This window comes from Oncorhynchus keta, chromosome 32 (genome assembly GCF_023373465.1).
Source record: "Oncorhynchus keta strain PuntledgeMale-10-30-2019 chromosome 32, Oket_V2, whole genome shotgun sequence".
NCBI lineage: Eukaryota > Metazoa > Chordata > Actinopteri > Salmoniformes > Salmonidae > Oncorhynchus > Oncorhynchus keta.
The window spans coordinates 36,111,941-36,136,309 of NC_068452.1; the positions used below are offsets into that span (position 1 = coordinate 36,111,941).

The 24,369-nt window shown below is 43.4% G+C and overlaps 1 protein-coding gene across 2 annotated transcripts; it reads right to left on the reverse strand.

Annotated features, from left to right (window-relative positions):
- Positions 1-903: 903 nt before the first annotated feature.
- Positions 904-18,546, reverse strand: LOC118365670 (pyridoxal-dependent decarboxylase domain-containing protein 1). 2 transcript variants are annotated; one of them, XM_052491593.1, is made up of 23 exons: positions 18,316-18,546; positions 16,691-16,767; positions 16,454-16,522; positions 16,231-16,311; positions 15,505-15,651; positions 15,237-15,426; positions 15,010-15,078; positions 11,041-11,119; positions 8,947-9,031; positions 8,797-8,845; positions 8,567-8,668; positions 8,241-8,366; positions 8,083-8,133; positions 6,267-6,327; positions 5,980-6,050; positions 5,123-5,228; positions 4,725-4,896; positions 4,453-4,571; positions 4,183-4,304; positions 3,926-4,018; positions 3,720-3,816; positions 3,525-3,623; positions 904-3,386 (listed from the first exon to the last, which is right to left on the reverse strand). In XM_052491593.1, the coding sequence occupies exons 2-23, from the start codon at positions 16,765-16,767 to the stop codon at positions 3,109-3,111; spliced, it is 2,343 nt and encodes a 780-aa protein (XP_052347553.1). In that variant the 5' UTR covers positions 18,316-18,546; the 3' UTR covers positions 904-3,108. The 2 variants fall into 2 exon arrangements, with proteins under 2 accessions (XP_052347553.1, XP_052347552.1); XM_052491592.1 differs by having other exon boundaries at positions 15,505-15,654; positions 18,316-18,545.
- Between the last annotated feature and the right edge of the window lie 5,823 nt (positions 18,547-24,369).

Below are 24,369 nucleotides of genomic sequence, written 5' to 3' on the forward strand. Positions count from 1 at the left end.
AGGAAGTGCATCTGTAAAAAACTATCATTGGATATTTTTGTATAGGCCTGTCTGAGTTTGAGTTCTTTCCAGTGTAGGCCTTCTCTATTGACAGACAGTGGGTAGCTAACGGCATTGCAGTCATTTTCACATAAGTAAGCATATGCAAGTTTAGTTCATTTTCATTCCCATTGAAATAAACGTGAACCATACTGAAAAAAAACCTCAACATGCAACAAATTCAACGTGTTTACTGAGTTACTGTTCATAGAAGGAAATCAGTCAATTGAAATACATTCGTTAGGCCCTAATCTATGGATTTAACGTGACTCGGGAGCCAGGCCAAGCCAACCAGAATGAGTTTTTCCCAACAAAAGGGCTTTAATACAGACAGAAATACTCATTATTGATATGTGAAGTGGCTGGATTATCTTGGCAAATGAGAAATACCCACTAACGGATGTAAATGTTGTGCACAAAACTTGAGTTAAGCTTTTTATGCGTATGGATAATTTGTGGGATCTTATTTCAGCTCATGAAACATGGGACCAACACGGCACGTTGCGTTTATAATTTTGTTCTGTATGGACACTGCTGAGGTTCAGCTGAGACCTTGGTGCAAAGTACTAATTTTGCCACTAGGGGAAGACAATGTCCAGCAGCACAAAACGGCGCATCAACGAAAGCAGGGCGAAATAACATTCAGGAAAAAGTGTGAGCATTGCAGTGTGTATTTGGGTTCTTAAATTCCCCATACTGATTATATTGGTTATTTCTGACAGGGATAAACACAATCAACCTGACATTGGTACTAAATCAGGATTTCAATGATGTTGACTGTGGAATTACTGGTAACTAACAATTTGATTAACACATTTGACTTGTAAATTCAAGAGTACCTGCAAATGATTGATGACACAAAACTGTTTTATATCATGTTTTAATAAAGCTGATTGGATTCTTCAATTACATCCCTCTTTCCATCCCATGAAATTACATTTGACCAGTGTTTTTTTTCCCAGACATCTTTGAGAAACAGGTATTGAACTTCAATGAGATTAGTGCAGTAAGTACTTCAACCACCTATGTCCTTAAAACATTAATCTATTAAATATTTTCACTTCAGAAAACTAATGGTGTATCAAAAATAACGCTCCCAGTTCAACATTAAATATCAGTTATTTTTCTCTTTGCTATGAGCAGATTGCTGATTAGGAGCGGAATAAAAAAGTAACATGTACAGACATGTTTAATGAACATGAAAACAATGTCCTCAATAAAGTAAGGTGATAAAGACATAATAACAAAGCCTTACGACATTAAACAGATATTTCCATTTGTTGTATATCAGAGTACGTACAGTGAACCAATATCATCTTTATAGTATCAATTCAGAAGACAACAATTACAGTTGTATTTTCAAGTTAAGAAAAACTTCATTTAGAATGTGCACTTAAGTATAAGCTCATTCCATTCTGTCTGCTTTGGATATAAAAATGTCTAATGGGACAGTGTTGTACAGTGGATACAAAAGCAGTTTCATAAGCAAATGATTCATCACATTTGAAAGTCATTGTAATGTCAATAGTCTACTGACACCCTAGGTCATTAAAGTTCTCCCAATTTGTATGACTACATAGCAGAAATATGATTGGACAACGAGAATGTAACACCTTTCATTTCAATAATTACAACTGTGTACAAAACATGTCGTAAACCCCCTTAGAGCTGTAGGTTGAGAATAGTTCAATTCTCTAGATGTCTTCAAAAGAGAGAAGTTAATGGTATGGAAGGAACATAAAACTGGATCCCTGACAAAGGGCTTAGAGAAAAGGTATGCAAAAATCAAAGATTAATGGAAGCAGGACAGAAATAGTTGTATCATTTAAAGTTAGGAATCATAATTCAAACTAGTTATTGCAACAAATTATAGACTTATTGAGAATTAAAAAATAAAATGCATTGGAAAAGGTTTTGATTAACACATACTATGTGCAACATTACATAAGGTAGTGCAGTAATAATAATGGACAGAACAAATGGAATAGATATATATTTTTAAACAACCCTGCATCAAAACCAAATCCTTTAACCTGCAAATATGCTATCATCAGTCTAGGCATTATAATAGCTACAGTATGTCTTTCTCACAGGAAACATCAACATAACTTACAGCCACTATATTTTTTGGCAAAGAAAAAAATAAATAATAATCCTCAGAATGCATGTAAGGCAAGACTTTGCTTGTGAATGTAAGGAAATGTTAGCCCCATTGGTCATATTATTAAAAACATCCACTTATTGTAAAAAAAACATCCACCAATCAGACTGAAGTATGTGCAAAATTAACAGGAGGGTGTTTGACAAAACGTGGAGGGTCTATTGGGGTAGTGCACAGAAGCAGGTGGGTGTGTGTATTCTCTCGTTCAATTCATATCACAGTATGCTTTCATTTTCTACTACATTTCCCTCTATATAGATCTGGTTTTACTGATCATGATGTGATTGAGTGGATAGAAATAGGTGCGCATACATTACATACAAAATAAAATGGTTTTATTTCCAGTGTTAGTCACACGTTACTTGGCTTGCATATAAGCTGTTTTACCTCCGGGCCATGACGAGACCGACTGAAGTAGTGGAGGCCATGAACCAGGAAGTCCTCAGACGACCCTTCACCTTTGACTCCCTGCCTCAGGTGTAGTTCCTGTTTGACCGGAGTTCCTGTTTGACCGGAGTTCTTAGGTCCTACTCCTACATAGTTATTTATTAACCCACAATGATTGAGTCCTCAGACACAACCCTAGAGACTAAGGCTGGATTCCATTCTGAAATCCTGGTTCCTTCCCTTTGTCCTTGACCTCTCCCAGTCATCAAGGGACTGGAAAGAAAGAATAGAGATAAAATGACAAAAGCACTCCCTACCCTTCTGGTAGGCTAAGTGAAGCCGTCGCTGTCTAATTATCTCTCACCACAGTTTCCAGTCCCTTTAGATGTATAACAGTTGTCAAGAAAAGATGCAAGGGAGAATTATTTGAGAATGGAATGAATCCCTGCTCTGCAACACCTGCTGGACTGGCCTGGAACCTTTCAGAGCTGGTTTCAAATAACCCTGCTCTGGGGGCTGTCCTATCTGCCCGTCTCCTCCACTGGTGCCTCCTGGCCCACAGGCTCCCTCTCCTCCTCTTCCCCTTCCTGTGTACCCACCTCGCAGTTCTCCTTCGTGGGGGGTCTCTGGGGGGTCTCTGGGCTCTCAGGGACCACGGAAACCGCCTCGTCTGGGACAGGGGAAGGTGGGGTGGGTTGTGGGAACCTCTCCCTGGAGAGCTCCTCAGCCTGGCCCACGGAGCTGGTCTCACTATGGGAGTCAGAGCCACCCGCACCCTTGCGCCGGAACAGCCTCTGTCCTGCAAGTGGAGGAAAAAGAGAACAGTAGTCTAAGATTTCCAGTATTTTTTTATAAATAAAATATGTCCCTTGATTTTAAAAGAGAATGACTGCGAAAGAACAAGAATATCCCATCTATAGATTCTGTGAGACCATACCTGGCAGTCTCTTGGCAGAGGTGGTAGGGGTTTCTGGCGACGCCAGCCCACCGGTCTGGGCCTTCATGGAGTAGGTGGGCTCTGTGGAGTCCAGGGAACCTATGGGAAACAGTCACTTAATATACCATCGGAATGCAGATGTACAGGAGCAACCTAGGAGCAGGCACACACACACACACACACACAGTTGTGTACCTGCAGCCAGGTTAAAGGTTCTGCCCTTCACAGTGCTCTGGAACGGAGAGAACCAGTTCAACACGGAGCCGACCAGAGGAATCTGTCTCAACACACCCTGAGAGAGAGATGATGCATTTTTTAAAATACAAATCAGTCCATAAAATGTGCATGTATACAAAGTATTGATTAATGTCATACACATACAAAAACACGCGCACACACACCTCCTCCATGAGTTTGTCCTGGTTGTCTTTCTGGAGCTGGAGCTCTGCCTCCTGGATGCCTTTCCTCACCACCTCTGTCATGTTCTCTAATAGCTAGTGACAAGATGGGACAGAAGAAAAGTCATTTACAACTCAATCAATGCAATTGTAGTATTGCATAGATTATTACATCAAAAATCTATATAATCTGGAAGTACCAGCCATGTTGGAGGAAGTGGCAGACTGTAGGTAAACAGAGTAGAAGGAGATAGCTTTACCCTGCCGTTCTCCTCTATGTCCCTCCCCAGGGCGGCTATCGTATCCACTAGCTCTGCCACGTCTAGGTCCTCCGTTGCCATGCCAATAAATATGCAGTCCTTCTCGGGTCCGAACTCCAGGCCTGAGGATGGAGGGAGAGAAGTTAAGAGGTAAAGCAGGCAGAATCAGAACCAGGTCTGAATCATTCCTTGAATTGAGGGAAATAATGAAACCTTGAGTGTCAGATGTGATAAAAGGAGCTCTGTGCTGTGGACAGGCACTGTACTGACCGGTGGAGAAGATGCGGTCTGCATCCAGTTCCCCTAGTTTCACCAGCAGCTCACTGTTGATCTTCTCCACCTCCAGCTGTCTCTTACTGTCGTTCAGCTCCTCAATCCTCGGCTCATACCTGAGTGGATACACACAATCATTTTGTGGACAAGTTGTACATAATTTTACTGTACAGAAATGACCAGATATTTACTATGAAATGGCATGGTAAAATGGTAATTACATAGCTACTAATGATACAAATACTGAATGAATAACAGTATATTCCTACCTGACGGCTCCCAGGCCAGGCCAGTTGAGGTCCTCTATGTAACTGAGGGCAGAGTGGCGGTACACCTCCTCTCTGAAGTCCAGTCTGAGACGCAGCGTACAGTTCAGCACAGGAATCAGCTCAATCAACCGCTCCACCAGCAGATCCACGTCACACCTCTGGGTCCCCAGGGCTGGGAGGGAACAGGTCAGAGGGCAGAGTTCAGAGGTCAACAGCTAAAGGGTCAACAAAAGGAGAGTTGTGCCTGACTGATGATGATCAGGTGTTCTTCATTAACTGTACAGGTGAGTGTGTGTAATACAAATGATGGTATATCTAACAGGTGTGTCTCTCACATGTGAATGTTTATTTTACAGGTGAATGTGTGCCTTTCTTTATGATGTGTGTGTGTGTGTTACCTGCGGCGGTCATAAGAGGGGTGAAGCGGACACAGGTGCCCTCGTCCTCCAACTCCACTATGTCTACCCCGCTGGCGGGCACCAGCTGTGCCAACCGCTCACACAGCTACAGGCAGACACAACCAATCAACCAACATGGTCTCACCCATAACACATGTATACAACCGCTCACACAGCTACAGGCAGACACAACCAATCAACCAACATGGTCTCACCCATTACACATGTATACAACCGCTCACACAACAGGCAGACACAACCAATCACCAACATGGCTAACACATGTATACAACCGCTCACACAGCTACAGGCAGACACAACAACCAACCAACATGGTCTCACCCATAACACATGTATACAACCGCTCACACAGCTACAGGCAGACAACCAATCAACCAACATGGTCTCACCCATAACACATGTATACAACCGCTCACACAGCTACAGGCAGACACAACCAATCAACCAACATGGTCTCACCCATAACACATGTATACAACCGCTCACACAGCTACAGGCAGACACAACCAATCAACCAACATGGTCTCACCCATAACACATGTATACAACCGCTCACACAGCTACAGGCAGACACAACCAACCAACCAACATGGTCTCACCCATTACACATGTATACAACCGCTCACACAGCTACAGGCAGACACAACCAATCAACCAACATGGTCTCACCCATTACACATGTATACAACCGCTCACACAGCTACAGGCAGACACAACCAATCAACCAACATGGTCTCACCCATTACACATGTATACAACCGCTCACACAGCTACAGGCAGACACAATCAACCAACCAACATGGTCTCACCCATTACACATTTATACAAATGCTCACCCATCTGTTGAGGCAATCTAGCACTTCTCTCTCTCCAGCAAAGTAGCCCTCCACAGAACCACCACTGGATTCTGAGTAGAGGGAAGAGGGCATAGCATTATGACCTATTACATATAACATGCCAAATTCAAATACATTGTCCATTTACATGATACTCATTTGAATGCATTATTACATAATTTGAATGAACACATTGCATCTAAAGTAAGTTGGATGCAGCTGAATAAGAGTTCCTGGTTAGTTGAGGAAAATGTGTTGGAACAGGAAGAGTAATGTTAACCACTCACCTGCACTGGTCTCCTGGGAGAACCTGAACACTACTACTGGAGAGTTGAGCTCATCCTCCACCTGCAGCACAGGAAAGGTAAGAGACACACAGGTGAGGTTCCACACATCCAGGATCATAACCTTTGATCTTTAAAAAACTGTCGTCATTAACATGCAAACAGGTGTACTGTGTGAGAATGGGCTGGAGAAGCTATGGAGATGCCTGGGTTTGTGACACACATCCTCTGTTTGAGCAGTCACGGAGATTGTTAAATCATGCAACTTTTAAAAAAGTAAAATGTTTGGGCATAAATGTCAATGCCTATGACTTACATTCACAATGGACATGTCTGTGTTTTCCATGGACTTTATATACATGACTAACTCTTACAACCTACGACAAATCCACAACTGACAACAATCATTGAGTCGGGTAAAAGTTAGTTTTGGGTAAATGTTAGTTTTGGAGAAAATCCCAGCACAGAAAAGACTACTCTTTCCTCCTGGTAATTTCTACCCACCTCTAACAATTCACAGTAAGGTATGTATGCACTACACAGTACCCATAGCAGCATTGACTGGTTTTTAAAAAAACTTTATTTAACTAGGCAAGAACAAATTCTTATTTTCAATGACGGCCTAGGAACAGTGTACCTTGTCAGCTTGGGGATTTGAACTTGCAACCTTCCGGTTACTAGACCAACGCTCTAACCACTAGGCTACCCTGCCACCCCGGTTGAAGTGACATGTTGGATTGTTACTGTTGTACCCTAACAGGGAAGTTATGTAAACACAGTGAGGTCCATCTGATGACGCCTGGGACAAAGTTAAACTTTAGAGTCATCAGGATTCTGTGAAGACGTGGTGGTGGGGGGGGACAGGACATTCTCTGCTGTGCCTAAAACATGCCTGTAGTGATGATTGGACAGGAACCAGGAGTGGACTGATTGCAGTTTTAGCAAATGAGTGCCCTCGATTTGAGCGGTGTCTCAAACAAACACAGTGCCTTTCAGGGCATTCAGGTGGACAAACATGGTCAGGTACAGAGTGAAACAGAGAAAGAAAGGGGGGAGCAGGCAGGAAAAAGAGGGTTGGTCCCACCTACAATAGACAGAATGAGAGAGCCCAGCAAGTCCCGTAGAGAGCCCCCTGAGATCGGCGGGATCCGAGAGAGAGACACCACACCCTGTAACCAAGGCAACCCAACAGCTCACCATCTAGAGTATACACACTACAACAAACAGTACTCAAAGCCACCATCAACACAGTAACCAGACCCACACACACACTGCTTGTTCACCAGATCAGCTTCAGCAGTTACTGCACCGTTCCAAGGATCTCTATATCGTCTACATGTGTAAATCATATTCACACACTGCTTCAGATTATATAAAGGTCACCATCTGCTCAGAGCTGATGCCTGTGAACAAGGTCTTTGTTTAGCTACAGTATGACAGAGGTCTCTGTTAGCGAGGCTCAGTGCTGTTTCTTTACCATAGTCAAAGCATCGACGAAAGAGATCTGAGTCAAGCTCAACCTGATGACAAAACAGACGTCAGACGCCCGCATCTTTATAAATGTGTGTTGTGTGTGATCTTATGATTGTTTTCTTAAGTTATCGTATCTTAAAACTTAAGCAAAAGCTCATATTATTGGGGGTCTTCATCATATGACCCCCCCCCCCTACGTATAATGGCTTTATAGTGCCTTCGTTAACACCCATAGTGCGTTATTAAAAACAAACAGCTTATGACTGCTTAGAACAACCTCAATGCATAAATGCTTTCCACACACATTAATAGTAGTAGATAGTTAAACAGCAAGTTGTGGACCTACCGAAGTCTTTATGGAAGCCAGAGTCTTCAGTTTCTCCAGAAGCTGTTGGCTCTACAGACAAAAAGAGATAAAACACAGGTCAGTTTGTTAGTAGTAAGGTGATAGAAATGAATACAGATCGCTAACCTACATGGTGATTACTAACCCAAGGTACTTACGAGCTCTACAGCGTGTCTAATCTTCTCCACTATCCCATCATGGCCCAGGTACTGCAGGGAGAGCCAGAGAGGCAGGGCACGCAGCTTCTCTACTGGCTGACTGGAGGTCAAACCAGCTGCCAGAGACTAAGACGGGAGAGAGAGAGAGAACTCAAATGGATAGGTGAAAGCAAAGATTACACCACATAGCTTTCACCAATCCAGTCATATCAGTTCTCTAGTAACTTCCAGGGAGGCAGGATGCAAGTTTAAAGGCCCTACAGCTACAGACAGGGAGAGAGTTAAGAGGGGATACCAAAGAAGAGAACAGGAAGGAGAAAGCGTACCAGGGCTGGGTCCTCGTGTCTGTAGAGGGTGACAGCTGGGACAGCAGGCAGGCCCAACCACGGACCCAGGGTCAGGGTCATACTGTCACTCCTGGTGGCCGCCTGGGGACAGGGGAGGGGGAAAAGACACATAGTAGACATATTACATTATCATACTATACAGGCATCTTACAGTGTATTCATTTAGAGTTCTGAGGGTCACAGAATGGGAGAGCATATCCTATACGTACCGTCACGGGGGATGAGACCTCCCACAGAGCCAGAGTGGCCAAGTTGACCCTGACAGACAGAAAAGACCAAGCAGTTATAAAGCATTTACAAACCCCTCCAATATGGTTGGTTAAAGACATATTACAAGTATGTGTAATGTTGTTACCCACCCTTCTATGTGGAGCCACATGCCATACTGTTCACACAGCTCCTTTAGACGGCCCAGCTTGTCTGTGTGTCCCGCCCCAGGGGTGCCTGGGAAGACAGGCAGTGAGTACGCTCTGAGTCACTCTGCTGTACGTCTTGGTCAATAAGTCAGTGATAGACATGTTGATTTAACCTTTATTTGACCAGGTAAGTCAAACAATAACATCCTGGTTGGTCAAGGGGTAAACATTGTTTCACTTTAGAGTGTAATACTATGTGTGTTGCTACCATGTTGTGTTGTCGTCTTAGGTCTCCATGTTGCGATGTGTGAACACGTACATACAGTGGGGCAAAAAAGTATTTAGTCAGCCACCAATTGTGCAAGTTCTCCCACTTAAAAAGATGAGAGGCCTGTCATTTTCAGCATAGGTACACTTCAACTATGACACACAAAATAAGAAAAAAATAAAATCCAGAAAATCACATTGTAAGAATTTATGTGCAAATTATGGTGGAAAATAAGTATTTGGTCACCTACAAACAAGCAAGATTTCTGGATCTCACAGACCTGTAACTTCTTTAAGAGGCTCCTCTGTCCTCCACCTGTTACCTGTATTAATGGCACCTGTTTGAACTTGTTATCAGTATAAAAAAAAAGACACCTGTCCACAACCTCAAACAGTCACACTCCAAACTCCACTATGGCCAAGACCAAAGAGCTGTCAAAAGGACACCAGAAACAACATTGTAGACCTGCAGCAGGCTGGGAAGACTGAATCTGCAATAGGTAAGCAGCTTGGTTTGAAGAAATCAACTGTGGGAGCAATTATTAGGAAATGGAAGACATACAAGACCACTGATAATCTCCCTCGATCTGGGGCTCCACGTAAGATCTCACCCCGTGGGGTCAAAATGATCACAAGAACGGTGAGCAAAAATCCCAGAACCACACGGGGGGACCTAGTGAATGACCTGCAGAGAGCTGGGACCAAAGTAACAAAGCCTACCATCAGTAACACACTACGCCGCCAGGGACTCAAATCTTGCAGTGCCAGACGTGTCCCCCTGCTAAAGCCAGTACATGTTCAGGCCCGTCTGAAGTTTACTAGAGAGCATTTGGATGATCCAGAAGAAGATTGGGAGAATGTCATATGGTCAGATGAAACCAAAATATAACTTTTTGGTAAAAACTCAGCTTGTCGTGTTTGGAAGACAAAGAATGCTGAGTTGCATCCAAAGAACACCATACCTACTGTGAAGCATGGGGGTGGAAACCTCATGCTTTGGGGCTGTTTTTCAGCAAAGGGACCAGGACGACTGATCCGTGTAAAGGAAAGAATGAATGGGGCCATGTATAGTGAGATTTTGAGTGAAAACCTCTTTCCATCAGCAAGGGCATTGAAGATGAAACGTGGCTGGGTCTTTCAGCATGACAATGATCCCAAACACACCGCCCGGGCAACGAAGGAGTAGCTTCGCAAGAAGCATTTCAAGGTCCTGGAGTGGTCTACCCAGTCTCCAGATCTCAACCCCATAGAAAATCTTTGGAGGGAATTGAAAGTCCGTGTTGCCCAGCAACAGCCCCAAAACATCACTGATCTAGAGGAGATCTGCATGGAGGAATGGGCCAAAATACCAGCAACAGTGTGTGAAAACCTTGTGAAGACTTACAGAAAACGTTTGACCTCTGTCATTGCCAACAAAGGGTATATAACAAAGTATCGAGATTAAGTATTTGGTCAATAACAAAAGTTTTTTTTCCACTATAATTTGCAAATAAATTCATAAAGAATCCTACAATGTGATTCTGGATTTTTTTTCTTCTCCTCATTTTGACTGTCATAGAACTTGCACAATTGGTGGCTGATAATACTTTTTTGCCCCACTGTACATACTTTTTGTCCCAGCAGGAGGCCTTTTGGTAGGCCGTCATTGTAGATAATACATTTGTTCTTAACTGACTTGACTAGTTAAATAAAGGTTAAATTACATTTTTAAAAACTGTCACCAGGTTTTTCAATAAGCACACTACCTTGGAGAAAATAAAACACTTAAAGTGTAGATGCGTGTTCTTAGCCATTTCTTGTATTAAAAAGGTGATAAAATTCCCCACTGACCAGCATTGGCAATCAACAGCAATGGAAGCTTCCCAGTCTCCACATCCTCTCTAATCAGCTTGTCCAGCAACGCAATGTCCTACAAACAGCAAAACACCCAGGGAGACATTGTTTTCCATTTAAAGATCAGGGTAGTATGGTAGGTAGTACGCATACAGGCACCCCAGTGTCCTAAATGCATAAACTCAACAAAAAAAGAAAGGTCCCTTTTTCAGGACCCTGTCTTTCAAAGATAATTCGTAAAAATCCAAATAACTTCACAGATCTTCATTGTTTAAATACCGTTTCCCATGCTTGTTCAATGAACCATAAACAATTAATGAACATGCACCTGTGGAACTGTCGTTAAGACACTAACAGCTTACAGAAGGTAGGCAATTAAGGTCAGTTATGAAAACTTAGGACACTAAAGAGGCCTATCTACTGACTCTGAAAAACACCAAAAGAAAGATGCCCAGGGTCCCTGCTCATCTGCGTGAATGTGCCTTAGGCATGCTGCAAGGAGGCATGAGGACTGCAGATGTGTCCAGGAAAATAAATGGCAATGTCCGTACTGTGAGACGCCTAAGACAGCGCTACAGGGAGACAGGACGGACAGCTGATCGTTCTCACAGTGGCATACCACGTGTAACAACACCTGCACAGGATCGGTACATCCTAACATCACACCTGCGGGACAGGTACAGGACGGCAACAACAACTGCCCGGGCTACACCAGGAACACACAACACCTCCATCAGTACTCAGACTGTTCCCAATAGGGTGAGAGAGGCTGGACTGAGGGCTTGTAGGCCTGTTGTAAGGCAGGTCCTCACCAGACATCACCGTCACCTATGGTCACAAACCCACTGTCACTGGACCAGACAGGACTGGGAAAAAAGTGCTCTTCCCTGACGAGTCGCGGTTTTGTCTCACCAGAGGTGATGGTCGGATTTGTATTTATCGTCAAAGGAATGAGTGTTACCCCGAGGCCTGTACTCTGGAGCGGGACCGATTTGGAGGTGGAAGGTCCCTCATGGTCTGGGGAGGTGTGTCACATTATCATCGGACTGAGCTTGTTGCTATTGCAGGCAAACTCAACGCTGTACGTTACAGGGAAGACATCCTCCTCCCTCATGTTTTACCTTTCTTGCAGGCTCATCCTGACATGATGCTCCAGCTTGACAATGCCACTAGCCATACTGCTCGTTCTGTGCGTGATTTCCTGCAAAACAAGAACGTCAGTGTTCTGCCATGGCCAGCAAAGAGCCTGGATCTCAATCCCATTGAGCACGTCTGGGACCTGTTGGATTGGAGGGTGAGGGATGGGGCCATTCCCCCCAGAAATGTCCAGGAACTTGCAGGTGCCTTGGTGGAAGAGTGGGGTAACATCCCACAGCAAGAACTGGCAAATCAGGCGTAGTCCATGAGGAGGAGATGCTGCATTAAGTACTGCAGTGCTGGTGGCAACACCATATACTGATTTTGACCCCCCCCGTTGTTCTGGGACACATTATTGCATTTCTGTTAGTCACATCTGTGAACTTGTTCAGTTTATGTCTCAGTTGTTGAATCTTGTTATGTTCATACAAATACTTACACGTTAAGTTTGCTGAAAATAAACAGTTGACAGTGAGAGGACGTTTCTTTTTTTGCTGAGTAGATATAGATACACGTGTGTATATATACACACACACACGTGTATATATACACATACATACACACACAAAGAATGTGGACACCCCTTCAAACTAGTGGATTAAGCTATTTTTGTTGGCAGGTGTATAAAATCAAGCTCAGTGACTTTCAACGTGGCACCGTCATGGGATGCCACCTTTCCAACAAGTCAGTTTGTCAAATTTCTGCCCTGCTAGAGCTACCCCGGTCAATTGTAAGTGCTGTTATTGTGAAGTAGAAATGTCTAGAAGCAACAACAGCTCAGCCGCGAAGTGTTAGGCCCCACAAGCTCACAGAACGGGACTACCAGTGTTGAAGTGCGTAAAAATGACCTGTCCTCGGTTGCAACACACACTACCAAGTTACAAACTGCCTCTGGATGGAATGTCAGCACAATAACTGTTTGTCAGGAACTTCATGAAATGGGTTTCCATAGCTGAGCAGCCGCACACAAGCCTAAGATCACCATGCGCAATGCCAAGCGTCAGCTGGAGTGGTGTAAAGCTCGCCGCCTTCTCTGGAGTGATGAATCACGCTTCACCATCTGGCAGTCCGACGGACGAATCTGGGGTTGGAGGATGCCAGGAGAACACTACCTGCCCCAATGCTTAGTGCCAACTGTAAAGTTTGGTGGAGGAGGAACACTGGCCAGGGGCTATTTTTTAATGGTTCGGGCTACACCCTTTAGTTCCAGTGAAGGGAAATCTTACCGCTACATTATACAATGACATTCTGGACGATTCTGTGCTTCCAACTTTGTGACAACAGTTTGGGGAAGGCCCTTTCCTGTTTCAGCATGACAATGCCCCCATGCAGAAAGCGAGGTCCATACAGAAATGGTGTCGAGATCGGTGTAGAAGAACTTGACTGGCCTGCACAGAGCCCTGACCTCAACTCCATCGAACACCAACTGCGAGCCAGGCCCAATATCAGAGTCCAACCTCACGTCCTACCTGACAGGTCGCTCCTACCAGGTGGCGTGGCGAGAATCTGTCTCCTCACCACGCGCTCTCACCACTGGTGTCCCCCAGGGCTCTGTTCTAGGCCCTCTCTTATTCTCGCTATACACCAAGTCACTTGGCTCTGTCATAACCTCACATGGTCTCTCCTATCATTGCTATGCAGACGACACACAATTAATCTTCTCCTTTCCCCCTTCTGATGACCAGGTGGCGAATCGCATCTCTGCATGTCTGGCAGACATATCAGTGTGGATGACGGATCACCACCTCAAGCTGAACCTCAGCAAGACGGAGCTCCTCTTCCTCCCGGGGAAGGACTGCCCGTTCCATGATCTCGCCATCACGGTTGACAACTCCATTGTGTCCTCCTCCCAGAGCGCTAAGAACCTTGGCGTGATCCTGGACAACACCCTGTCGTTCTCAACTAACATCAAGGCGGTGGCCCGTTCCTGTAGGTTCATGCTCTACAACATCCGCAGAGTACGACCCTGCCTCACACAGGAAGCGGCGCAGGTCCTAATCCAGGCACTTGTCATCTCCAGTCTTGATTACTGCAACTCGCTGTTGGCTGGGCTCCCTGCCTGTGCCATTAAACCCCTACAACTCATCCAGAACGCCGCAGCCCGTCTGGTGTTCAACCTTCCCAAGTTCTCTCACGTCACCCCGCTCCTCCGCTCTCTCCACTGGCTTCCAGTTGAAGCTCGCATCCGCTACAAGACCATGGTGCTTGCCTACGGAGCTGTGAGGGGAACGGCACCTCAGTACCTCCAGGCTCTGATCAGGCCCTACACCTAAACAAGGGCACTGCGTTCATCCACCTCTGGCCTGCTCGCCTCCCTACCACTGAGGAAGTACAGTTCCCGCTCAGCCCAGTCAAAACTGTTCGCTGCTCTGGCCCCCCAATGGTGGAACAAACTCCCTCACGACGCCAGGACAGCGGAGTCAATCACCACCTTCCGGAGACACCTGAAACCCCACCTCTTCAAGGAATACCTAGGATAGGGTAAGTAATCCTTCTCACCCCCCTAAAAAGATTTAGATGCACTATTGTAAAGTGGCTGTTCCACTGGATGTCTTAAGGTGTATGCACCAATTTGTAAGTCGCTCTGGATAAGAGCGTCTGCTAAATGACTTAAATGTAAATGTAATGCGCTTGTGGCTGAATGGAAGCAAGTCCTCAGAGCAAAGTTCCAATATCTAATGGAAAGCCTTCCCAGAAGAGTAGAGGCTGTTTTAGTAGCAAAGTGGGGGGACCAACTCGATATTAATGCCCATCATTTTGGAATGAGGTGTCCACATACAATGTACACTACCAAAAGTATGAGCCCTATCTAAAATGAGGCTGATGTACCATTTGGTGCTGGGATCCAAACATGGTGTTACAGGGGACGGTACACAGGCTGGACAGAGGTAGACCCAGCTGAGGAAGAGAGGATTTCTGTTAAAGTCAATCTACATTGAATAACTTCTGAAATATCTGCTCTTATAACACTAAAGCATCAAAACATCAAAAAGGTCTGTCTGTGTGTCTTCATGTAAGAACACAAAATGTGTTTCTATGCCTGCTTCTACACCTACTTGGCTGCAGAGGTGCTGTCCCAGGCCAGGCCTGCAGGTGGCGCTCTGGTAAATGACAGGCTGTCTGGAGTTGAGCACGGTGTAGCCCTCTGTGGAGTAGTCCTCATAGCGGGTGTTGATGACCAGGCGACACACCTTCAGCAGGCCCTCTCTGTCATCTTCATGGTAGTATGCTGAGCCACTCTCATACCTGGCAGGACATTAAAATCCAATTAGCAAAGCATCAGGAACAAGCACACATACGCACTCGACAGACAGACCCACACACCTGAAGAGTCTGCAGAGCCAGAGTGTTGTGTCAGACGCGATGCGTGTGATCAGCTTCCGGAGTCTCTCCCTGTCCAGCACTGAGATGTAGGCTGCTAGGCTGTGTCCTAGCAACGCCATGTGACCCTGCTCTCCGACATTCTGCATCCTGCTGGGGGGGACGACACGACACGCACAGGAAGTGAGGTCACAAAGACGTGATGTTGATAAACTGTATTATACTGATTGTATTGGGAATATTTAAGAATAATACAGTTCATATACAGTGAAGAGTGATTAACACAATGCTTAGCATATTTATATGTTTTCACGTTCTGTTTGTGCAAGGTTCTGTTGATAGTGATTGACGCCAGACTGGAGGTACAAGGACAGTGATTATTACTGTATTCTGTGAAACACGGTGTGATTCTGTAGCAGCTGACAATGTCACTGCAATTTATTTTGACTTCCTACAAGCCTCTTGGGCTGTTTTTTACAGAACACTTGGTACTGTCTGATTAGAATATAAAGGGCTTGTCTCCAAGAGGCCAGATAGACATTTTCTCTGCCTCTGTTCTGTAGGTGTCTCCCTGTTGCAACTTTAATAAACCAGATAGATTTTTTTATTGATATTAGCAACGACTTATTTTTGTTCAGTTGGAAATTCTTATTATACTGATAAAAAATTCTAAGATGGCCTTCCAACTGACATATGCTCTCAGTAGTGGTGTTTTAATGTCAGACCTACCGATGGCTTGGCTTGTCTTCCTCCTCATCTTCATGCATGAGATTCTGGACCAGCTGGAGTATACTGGCCACATCCTGCCCACTGGAAGTTCGGAAAAAAACACACAACGCGTTGCTTGAGGGAACTCATTGCTTCTGTGAAATACCATCCGCATTTGTATGTGAGAGAGAGACAGAAAGATACTAGATTGAGAGTGAGAAACAGGGCTATCTACTGTACTCACTCCCCCTGTAGGGGCCCAGGGATACTACTCCTGCTGAACTGTCGTCTATCTGCATCCGGATCTGATGCACTTGAGAGAAACAAACAACAAAACCAACACGTCAGATAGTCCTTCAGGTGTGTGTGCATCTGACTTGTGTTAACATACAGTATGTGCGAAGAGATGTGTCATTAACAACCAGTGTAATACTCAGTGTAATACATCTTTATGAACAAACACCAATTCATAAAAGCTTACTTTCGGCCATCCTCCAAGATCTTCATGGCCTCGTTGAGGTTCTTGCCCATTTCAGCGAGTGTGGGGTCGACCATCATCTACGGTCAGAAGTCAGAGACTGAGCAAAAAGACACTAAAGCAGATGGATACCTCATTCAATCTCAGGGTTTGACAGAGCCATTGCCAGAGGCTAGCTAAAAACACATTTCAGTTCTCTCCACCCCTAAAGCCTTATATTTAACACTAATCTTCCCTCTACCCTCCTCTGTCGCCTATTAGACTGCACATTGAGGTGGATCAGAGGTATAGGTGACAGAGGTCAATTGTTAACATTAGTCAAATATTGACATTGGCATGATGTAACAGACTCTACCATAGTCTAGCTCATGTTATTGCCAATTCCAGGTGACTGGAGAAGCAGTTGAAAGTAAATACAGTCAGACTATAACTTCTATTCATTACCAGTGGTGCCTCAAGGCCCTAATTTGTCTGAAATGATAATGGGTGTGGTTATGGATACACCTGTTATGTGTTATTGACTTGCTAAATTGTTTACTCCATGTGTAACTCTGTGTTGTCTGTTCACACTGCTATGCTTTATCTTGGCCAGGTCGCAGTTGCAAATGAGAACTTGTTCTCAACTAGCCTACCTGGTTAAATAAAGGTGAAATAAAATAAATAAATAAATAAATAGAGTCGGATTACCTGGTGGATTTCATCAAACCGGATTTTCTGCTTCTACAATGTGCCACTCAATACATTTATCATCTGCCTAAATATTTGTCTTTCAGTAAAATGTCTGTTAAGCAACAAATAACATCCTTGATCATGATGACTCTGGCTGCCTACTGAAGTATTTTCTGACCAGGGGAGTTTAAGAGCCCTGACGCTTGCTCTATAACACGCATTACTTGCCGTACGGTTTTGGAAACATAAGGAACCTACTTTCCATATCAAATGAAAATACTACACAGCCATATCTCCAAGTCGCATTACTTGTTTACGGAAGACATAGGTGGCCACCTATGCTAAATAGCCATCTAGCATGCTCCAAATATCTGTGTGTAATCGTAGCTGTGGAAAGTGTAGTTCGTCGACTGGAAGCACACATCTTGTGGGTATGTGCAAAATTGCTAAAGTAAGTGTATATTTTTTTTTTTTTTTCTGATATGAAAAGGGACATTTCAGCATGTTTCGAGAACCGGTTTGAAAGCGGTGATTATTGACCTTTCTACATGTTAAATCACCAGCATCAGAATTGTAGTTTTAAACGATTTTCACAGTCGGAGCTCGTTCCCCGTTCAGAGTTCACAGATGTTTTGAACGCGGCAATTGCACTAGTCAGTCAGTTATTCGTGACCATCCATAACAAATTAGCAGCATCGTCATCACGATACGCTCTTATGATTGGAAAGTGGCAGCTTCTTAATTGACGACATAAGTCATGAAAAAACAAGGACATGCAAGGGTTAAATGCCACATTGCATTGCGTGAATAAAGGAAATAAATCTAGTTCCGCGTAATTCTTCGCAATGAGAGCTGGCTTACCGCTGTTGGTGCTGTTAGCCTAACTAGCATTGCTAGCCATAGTTTGCCGAGCGTTACCACTTGGACCACACCAAGATTGACAGCTCGTTTGTGCTTACCTTGTGACGCGGTGGCTTCAGACAGTTGGAAAGCTTGAGAAAAGGATACGCCGCCTATCCACTCTGTATGGACGTGGGGGACAGTATAATATTGACGGCTGAACAGCTTCGTTATCCCGATAACTCCTGTAAATTTTAACTTCCTGGACTGGCGCTCCGTATTCCACGCTGGCAGAGCTGACGTATCGCTATGCTTGCTTCACCACCAATGTGGTGCTGTGTGTATGTTGATTGGCTGATAGGTGCTTAGCTAATTAGCAGGCAGTGGAGTGCAGGATTTTTAAATTGGGATCCTGTAATACTTTGAAATAGCCTAGTAAGTAATTCCTCCATTCATTGAAGTAATTATCTATTTGGATGAAAGCAGGGCATCTAGTGCATAATGCACCAGTCCATCATAGACATAAGTGATTATTTCAGTGAAGGTAGGATGTATTCAAACAGAGGGAGAATTAAACAGCCGCCAAAAAGTCAAAATTTGATATATTTTACAATTTATCTTCTTGAAATCTGATTTTAAACCTAACCTTAACAGGTAGTGGTTAGAGTGTTGGGCCATAACTGAAAAATTGTTGTCAGCTCAGGGATTTGACACAAGGCAAAAATCTGTCGTTCTGCCCTGAACAAGCCAGTTAACCCACTGTTCCCTGGTAGGCCGTCATTGTTAGTAATAACTTGTTCTTAACTGACTTGCCTAGTTAAATTTTAAAATAATTTTAAAAACCACACAGAAAACCTTATGCCTAACCTTATATTAAGACCAAAAAGCAGATTTGTGTTATCTCGTGGAAACCACTCCCAATTGGATGAGGTCAAAGGAGAAAGAAGAAAGAAGAAGTTAAGAATAAAAGAAATGCTATTAAGATTCTCCCAGAGTGCAGTACACGTTCTTATTATTATATCTCAGTGGTAGTATCCTAGAATAGATGACGATGACTAATAATGAATATGGATGTAATTATATTACTATGTCATTATTTGGACAGTAATGCTGAAACTTTTAATTTGGTTCTATACTGCAGCATTTTGAATTTGAGATTTTAAAAAATGAACATGAGGCAACAGTACAGAATGTCATCATTTATTTGTTTTTTTCATAAATATCTGTTTTACCGTTTAGAAATTAAAGGACTGTGAATCAAGTACCCCCATTTGAAGGTGCCAGAAGTACAACACATGACCAACAGTATGTGGACACCTGCTTGTTGAACATTTCATTCCAAAATCATGGGCATTAATATGGAGTTGGTCCCCCCTTTGCTGCTTCCCAGAAGAACAGCCTCCGTTCTTCTGGGAAGGCTTTCCACTAGATGTTGGAACATTGCTACGGGGACTTGCTTCCATTCAGCCACAAGAGCATTAGTGAGGTTGCGCACTGATGTTGGTGATTTGGCCTGGCTCGCAGTTGGCGTTCCAATTCATCCCAAAGATGTTCAATGGGGTTGAGGTCAGGGCTCTGTGCAGGCCAGTCAAGTTCTTCTACACCGAACTCGACACCATTTCTGTATGGACCTCGCTTTCTGCATGGGGGCATTGTCATGCTGAAACAGGAAAGGGCCTTCCCCAAACTGTTGTCACAAAGTTGGAAGCACAGAATCGTCTAGAATGTCATTGTATGCTGTAGCGGTAAGATTTCCCTTCACTGGAACTAAGGGGCATAGCCCGAACCATTAAAAATAGCCCCTGATCATTATTCCTCCAACAAACTTTACAGTTGGCACTATGCATTCGGGCAGGCAGCATTCTCCTGGCATCCGCCAAACCCAGATTCTTCTGTTGGACTGCCAGATGGTGAAGTGTGATTCATTCAGAACGCGTCTCCACTTCTCAAGTGTACAATGGCGGCGAGCTTTACACCATTCCAGCCAACACTTGGCATTGCGCATGGTGATCTTAGGCTTGTGTGCGGCTGCTCAGCCATGTTAACTCAGATCATGAAGTTCCTGACGAACAGTTATTGTGCTGACATTGCTTCCATAGGCAGTTTGGAACTTGGTAGTGAGCATTGCAACTTAGGACAGATGATTTTTATACACTACGCGCTTCAACACTCGGCGGTCCCGTTCTGTGAGCGTGTGTGGCCTACCGCTTTACGGCTGACCAGTTGTTGCTCCTAAACGTTTCCACTTCACAATAACAGCACTTATAGTTGACCGTAGCAGCTCTAGCAGGGAAGAAATTTGACAAACTTACTTGTTGGAAAGGTGGCATCTTATGATTGTGCCATGTTGAAAGTCACTGACCAGTAAGGCAATTCTACTGCCAATGATTGTCTATGGAGATTGCGTGGCTGTGTGGCTGAAAAAGCCAAATCCACTAATTTGATGGAGAGTCCACATACATTTGTATATACAGTGCATTCGGAAAGTATTCAGTCCCCTTCCCTTTTTCCACATTTTGCTATGTTACAGCCTTATTCTAAAATGGATAAAATATATTTTTTCTTCATGAATCGAAACACAATACCTCATAATGAAATATTAGAAAATGTATTACATATAAAAAACAGATACCTTATTTACAGAAGTATTCAGAACTTTTGCTATGAGACTCGAAATTGAGCTCAGGTGGGTTTCCATTAATCATCCTTGAGATGTTTCTTCAACCTGATTGGAGTGCACCTGTGGTAAATTTAATTGATTGGACTTGATTTGGAAAGGTACACACCTATTTATATAAGATCCCACAGTTGACAGTGCATGTCAGAGCAAAAACCAAGCCATGAGGTTGAAGGAATTGTCCGTAGAGCTCCGAGACAGGATTGTGTTGAGGCACAGATCTGGTGAAGAGTACCAAAAAATGTATGAACCATTGAAGTGAAGGTCCCAAAGAACACAGTGGCCTCCATCATTCTTAAATGGATGAAGTTTGGAACCACAGAGACTGTTCCTAGAGCTGGCCGCCCGGCCAAACTGAGCAATCGGGGGAAAAGGGCCTTGGTCAGGGAGGTGACCAAGAACCTGATGGTCACCCTGACAGAGCTCTAGAGTTCCTCTGTGGAGATGGGAGAACCTTCCAGAAGGACAACCATCTCTAAGGCTGAAATCGCTGCCAAAAGTGCTTCAACAAAGTACTGAGTAAAGGGTCTGAATACTTATGTAAATAGGATATTTCAGGTTTTTATTTGTAATACATTTGAAAAAAATTGTAAACTGTTTTTGCTTTGTCATTATGGTGTATTGTGTGTAGATTGAGGAGGTAAACATGTTTTAAACGTCTATTTTAGAATAAGGCTGTAACGTAGCAAAATGTGGAAAAAGTCAAGGGGTCTGAATACTTTCTGAATGCACTGTATAGTGTACGTACATTTAGGTTGGGGTAAAAGTGACTAGGCAATCAAGATAGATAATAACAGAGTAGTATTTGGGACATCAATATGCATGTGTGTGTGTGGGGTTTGTGTCTTTGAGTGTCTTTAGTGTATGTATGTGTGTTGGAGTGTCAGTGGAAGTATGTGTGGGTAGTGTCCAGTGAGTTTGCAATGTTCACGATTATCTGTAATCATGGCAGCATCCACGTTAATGTAGAAGTGTTCAGAAACATATACAATTCTTATTTACAATAAAAGTGACTCCAATATGACACCATTCATATTAACTTGTCAATAGGCTAACAAATTATGTTGGATTCACGTCTCCAACTTAACAAAAAATGTAAGTTAAAGACTAGAATTACGTCAGTGGCTCATATGTAACTGTCCAAGCATTAGATACATATCCTTTAAATGTTGATATTTGGTTGCGTTGTCAACCTAACACAAATCGAGATGACTTTTGTAATACAGACTAATGTAACAGTTTTAATTCAACCTTAAAATGAGTAACTCATCCATGGCCACATTATTCGGGTACTATACCTATAAAAGTCTTATGTAATCATAGAATTTCAAGATGGCAGGCAAAGGTCGGAGGTGGAGATCCACAATATAAATATCTGCACAGAATCTCGAACAGCATTGATCACTTGTAATTATGTACTTTTAATATAACCTCAACTGCAATTCAGGTCATTTGGTTGTGCTATTAGATGAAGCACAGTGATATCACATTGCTGTATAAATACAAAATATCTGACATTGTGTTTCCATTTCAACTTTGTTGTCCCTTTAAATGGTTGAAAGTGCAGTGATAACACATTTAGATAACAACTAAATAAAAAATCCCACATTGTTTTTCCATTGGAATTTGGTTGTGCTTTTAGATGGTTGAATGCATAGTGATAACACATTAGGAATGCAAACAAACTTCTGTCTCTCTTTTTGAGTGGGCCAATAAAAAGTAGAAATATCTCTGATCAACATCGCATCCAAAAATTACCCACATTTTTCACGTTGAAATGACTCTGTGTTGTTGTTTGTGTCGCACTGCTTTGCTTAATCTTGGCCAGGTCGCAGTTGTAAATGACAACTTGTTCTCAACTAGCCTACCTGGTTAAATAAAGGTGTCACGTCTTCTGCCGAAGTTGGTCCATCTCCTTGGTCGAAGTCTTTTCATTTTCCTTTGGTTTTGCCTGGTTCCAATCCCATTCATTACATGTTGTGTATTGAACCCTCTCTTCCCCCTCATTGTCCATGTCGGTGATTGTTTGTTTGTAAGCATTGTGCAATAATTGTTCTGGTGTGCGACGGGTTTTGTACCCACTTGTATTATTTTGCACATTTTGGTTTTCTGAGTTTTTGAGCACTTATTAAACTGCTCCGTTTATACCAAGTTCGATCTCCTGCGCCTGACTTCCCTGCCACCAGCACGCATCCCATACAAAAGGTGAAAAATAATAATAAAGTGGTTTGCCCAGTGGCGGAGCTCATACAGCAGGTTTAAACATTCTCATTACGTCAATAGAATACAGGCCTATAAGTGGGAAAGGTTTGAAAGACAGTGAATGGAAAATGAAAACTGCAAAGAAAAAGGACTTGAAAATAGCTTTATTTGTAGCAATTTCAGAATTACAGTATCTGTACCTGTAAGAGTATGTACAGTGCCTTGCGAAAGTATTCGGCCCCCTTGAACTTTGCGACCTTTTGCCACATTTCAGGCTTCAAACATAAAGATATAAAACTGTATTTTTTTGTGAAGAATCAACAACAAGTGGGACACAATCATGAAGTGGAACGACATTTATTGGATATTTCAAACTTTTTTAACAAAACAAAAACTGAAAAATTGGGCGTGCAAAATTATTCAGCCCCCTTAAGTTAATACTTTGTAGCACCACTTTTTGCTGCGATTACAGCTGTAAGTCGCTTGGGGTATGTCTCTATCAGTTTTGCACATCGAGAGACTGAATTTTTTCCCATTCCTCCTTGCAAAACAGCTCGAGCTCAGTGAGGTTGGATGGAGAGCATTTGTGAACAGCAGTTTTCTTTCCACAGATTCTCGATTGGATTCAGGTCTGGACTTTGACTTGGCCATTCTAACACCTGGATATGTTTATTTTTGAACCATTCCATTGTAGATTTTGCTTTATGTTTTGGATCATTGTCTTGTTGGAAGACAAATCTCCGTCCCAGTCTCAGGTCTTTTGCAGACTCCATCAGGTTTTCTTCCAGAATGGTCCTGTATTTGGCTCCATCCATCTTCCCATCAATTTTAACCATCTTCCCTGTCCCTGCTGAAGAAAAGCAGGCCCAAACCATGATGCTGCCACCACCATATTTGACAGTGGGGATGGTGTGTTCAGGGTGATGAGCTGTGTTGCCTTTACGCCAAACATAACATTTTGCAATGTTGCCAAAAAGTTCAATTTTGGTTTCATCTGACCAGAGCACCTTCGTTAACATGTTTGGTGTGTCTCCCAGGTGGCTTGTGGCAAACTTTAAACAACACTTTTTATGGATATCTTTAAGAAATGGCTTTCTTCTTGCCACTCTTCCATAAAGGCCAGATTTGTGCAATATACGACTGATTGTTGTCCTATGGACAGAGTCTCCCACCTCAGCTGTAGATCTCTGCAGTTCATTCAGAGTGATCATGGGCCTCTTGGCTGCATCTCTGATCAGTCTTCTCCTTGTATGAGCTGAAAGTTTAGAGGGACGGCCAGGTCTTGGTAGATTTG

Coding starts and splice junctions, on each gene's coding strand:
- LOC118365670 (XM_052491592.1), bottom strand. CDS start 16,767: ATGATGGTCGACCCCACACTCGCTGAAATGGGCAAGAACCTCAACGAG. Junction 15,655..16,230: donor GAAGACAAGCCAAGCCATCG/GTAGGTCTGACA, acceptor CGTCCCCCCCAG/CAGGATGCAGAATGTCGGAG. Junction 15,427..15,504: donor TGGCTCTGCAGACTCTTCAG/GTGTGTGGGTCT, acceptor ATGTCCTGCCAG/GTATGAGAGTGGCTCAGCAT.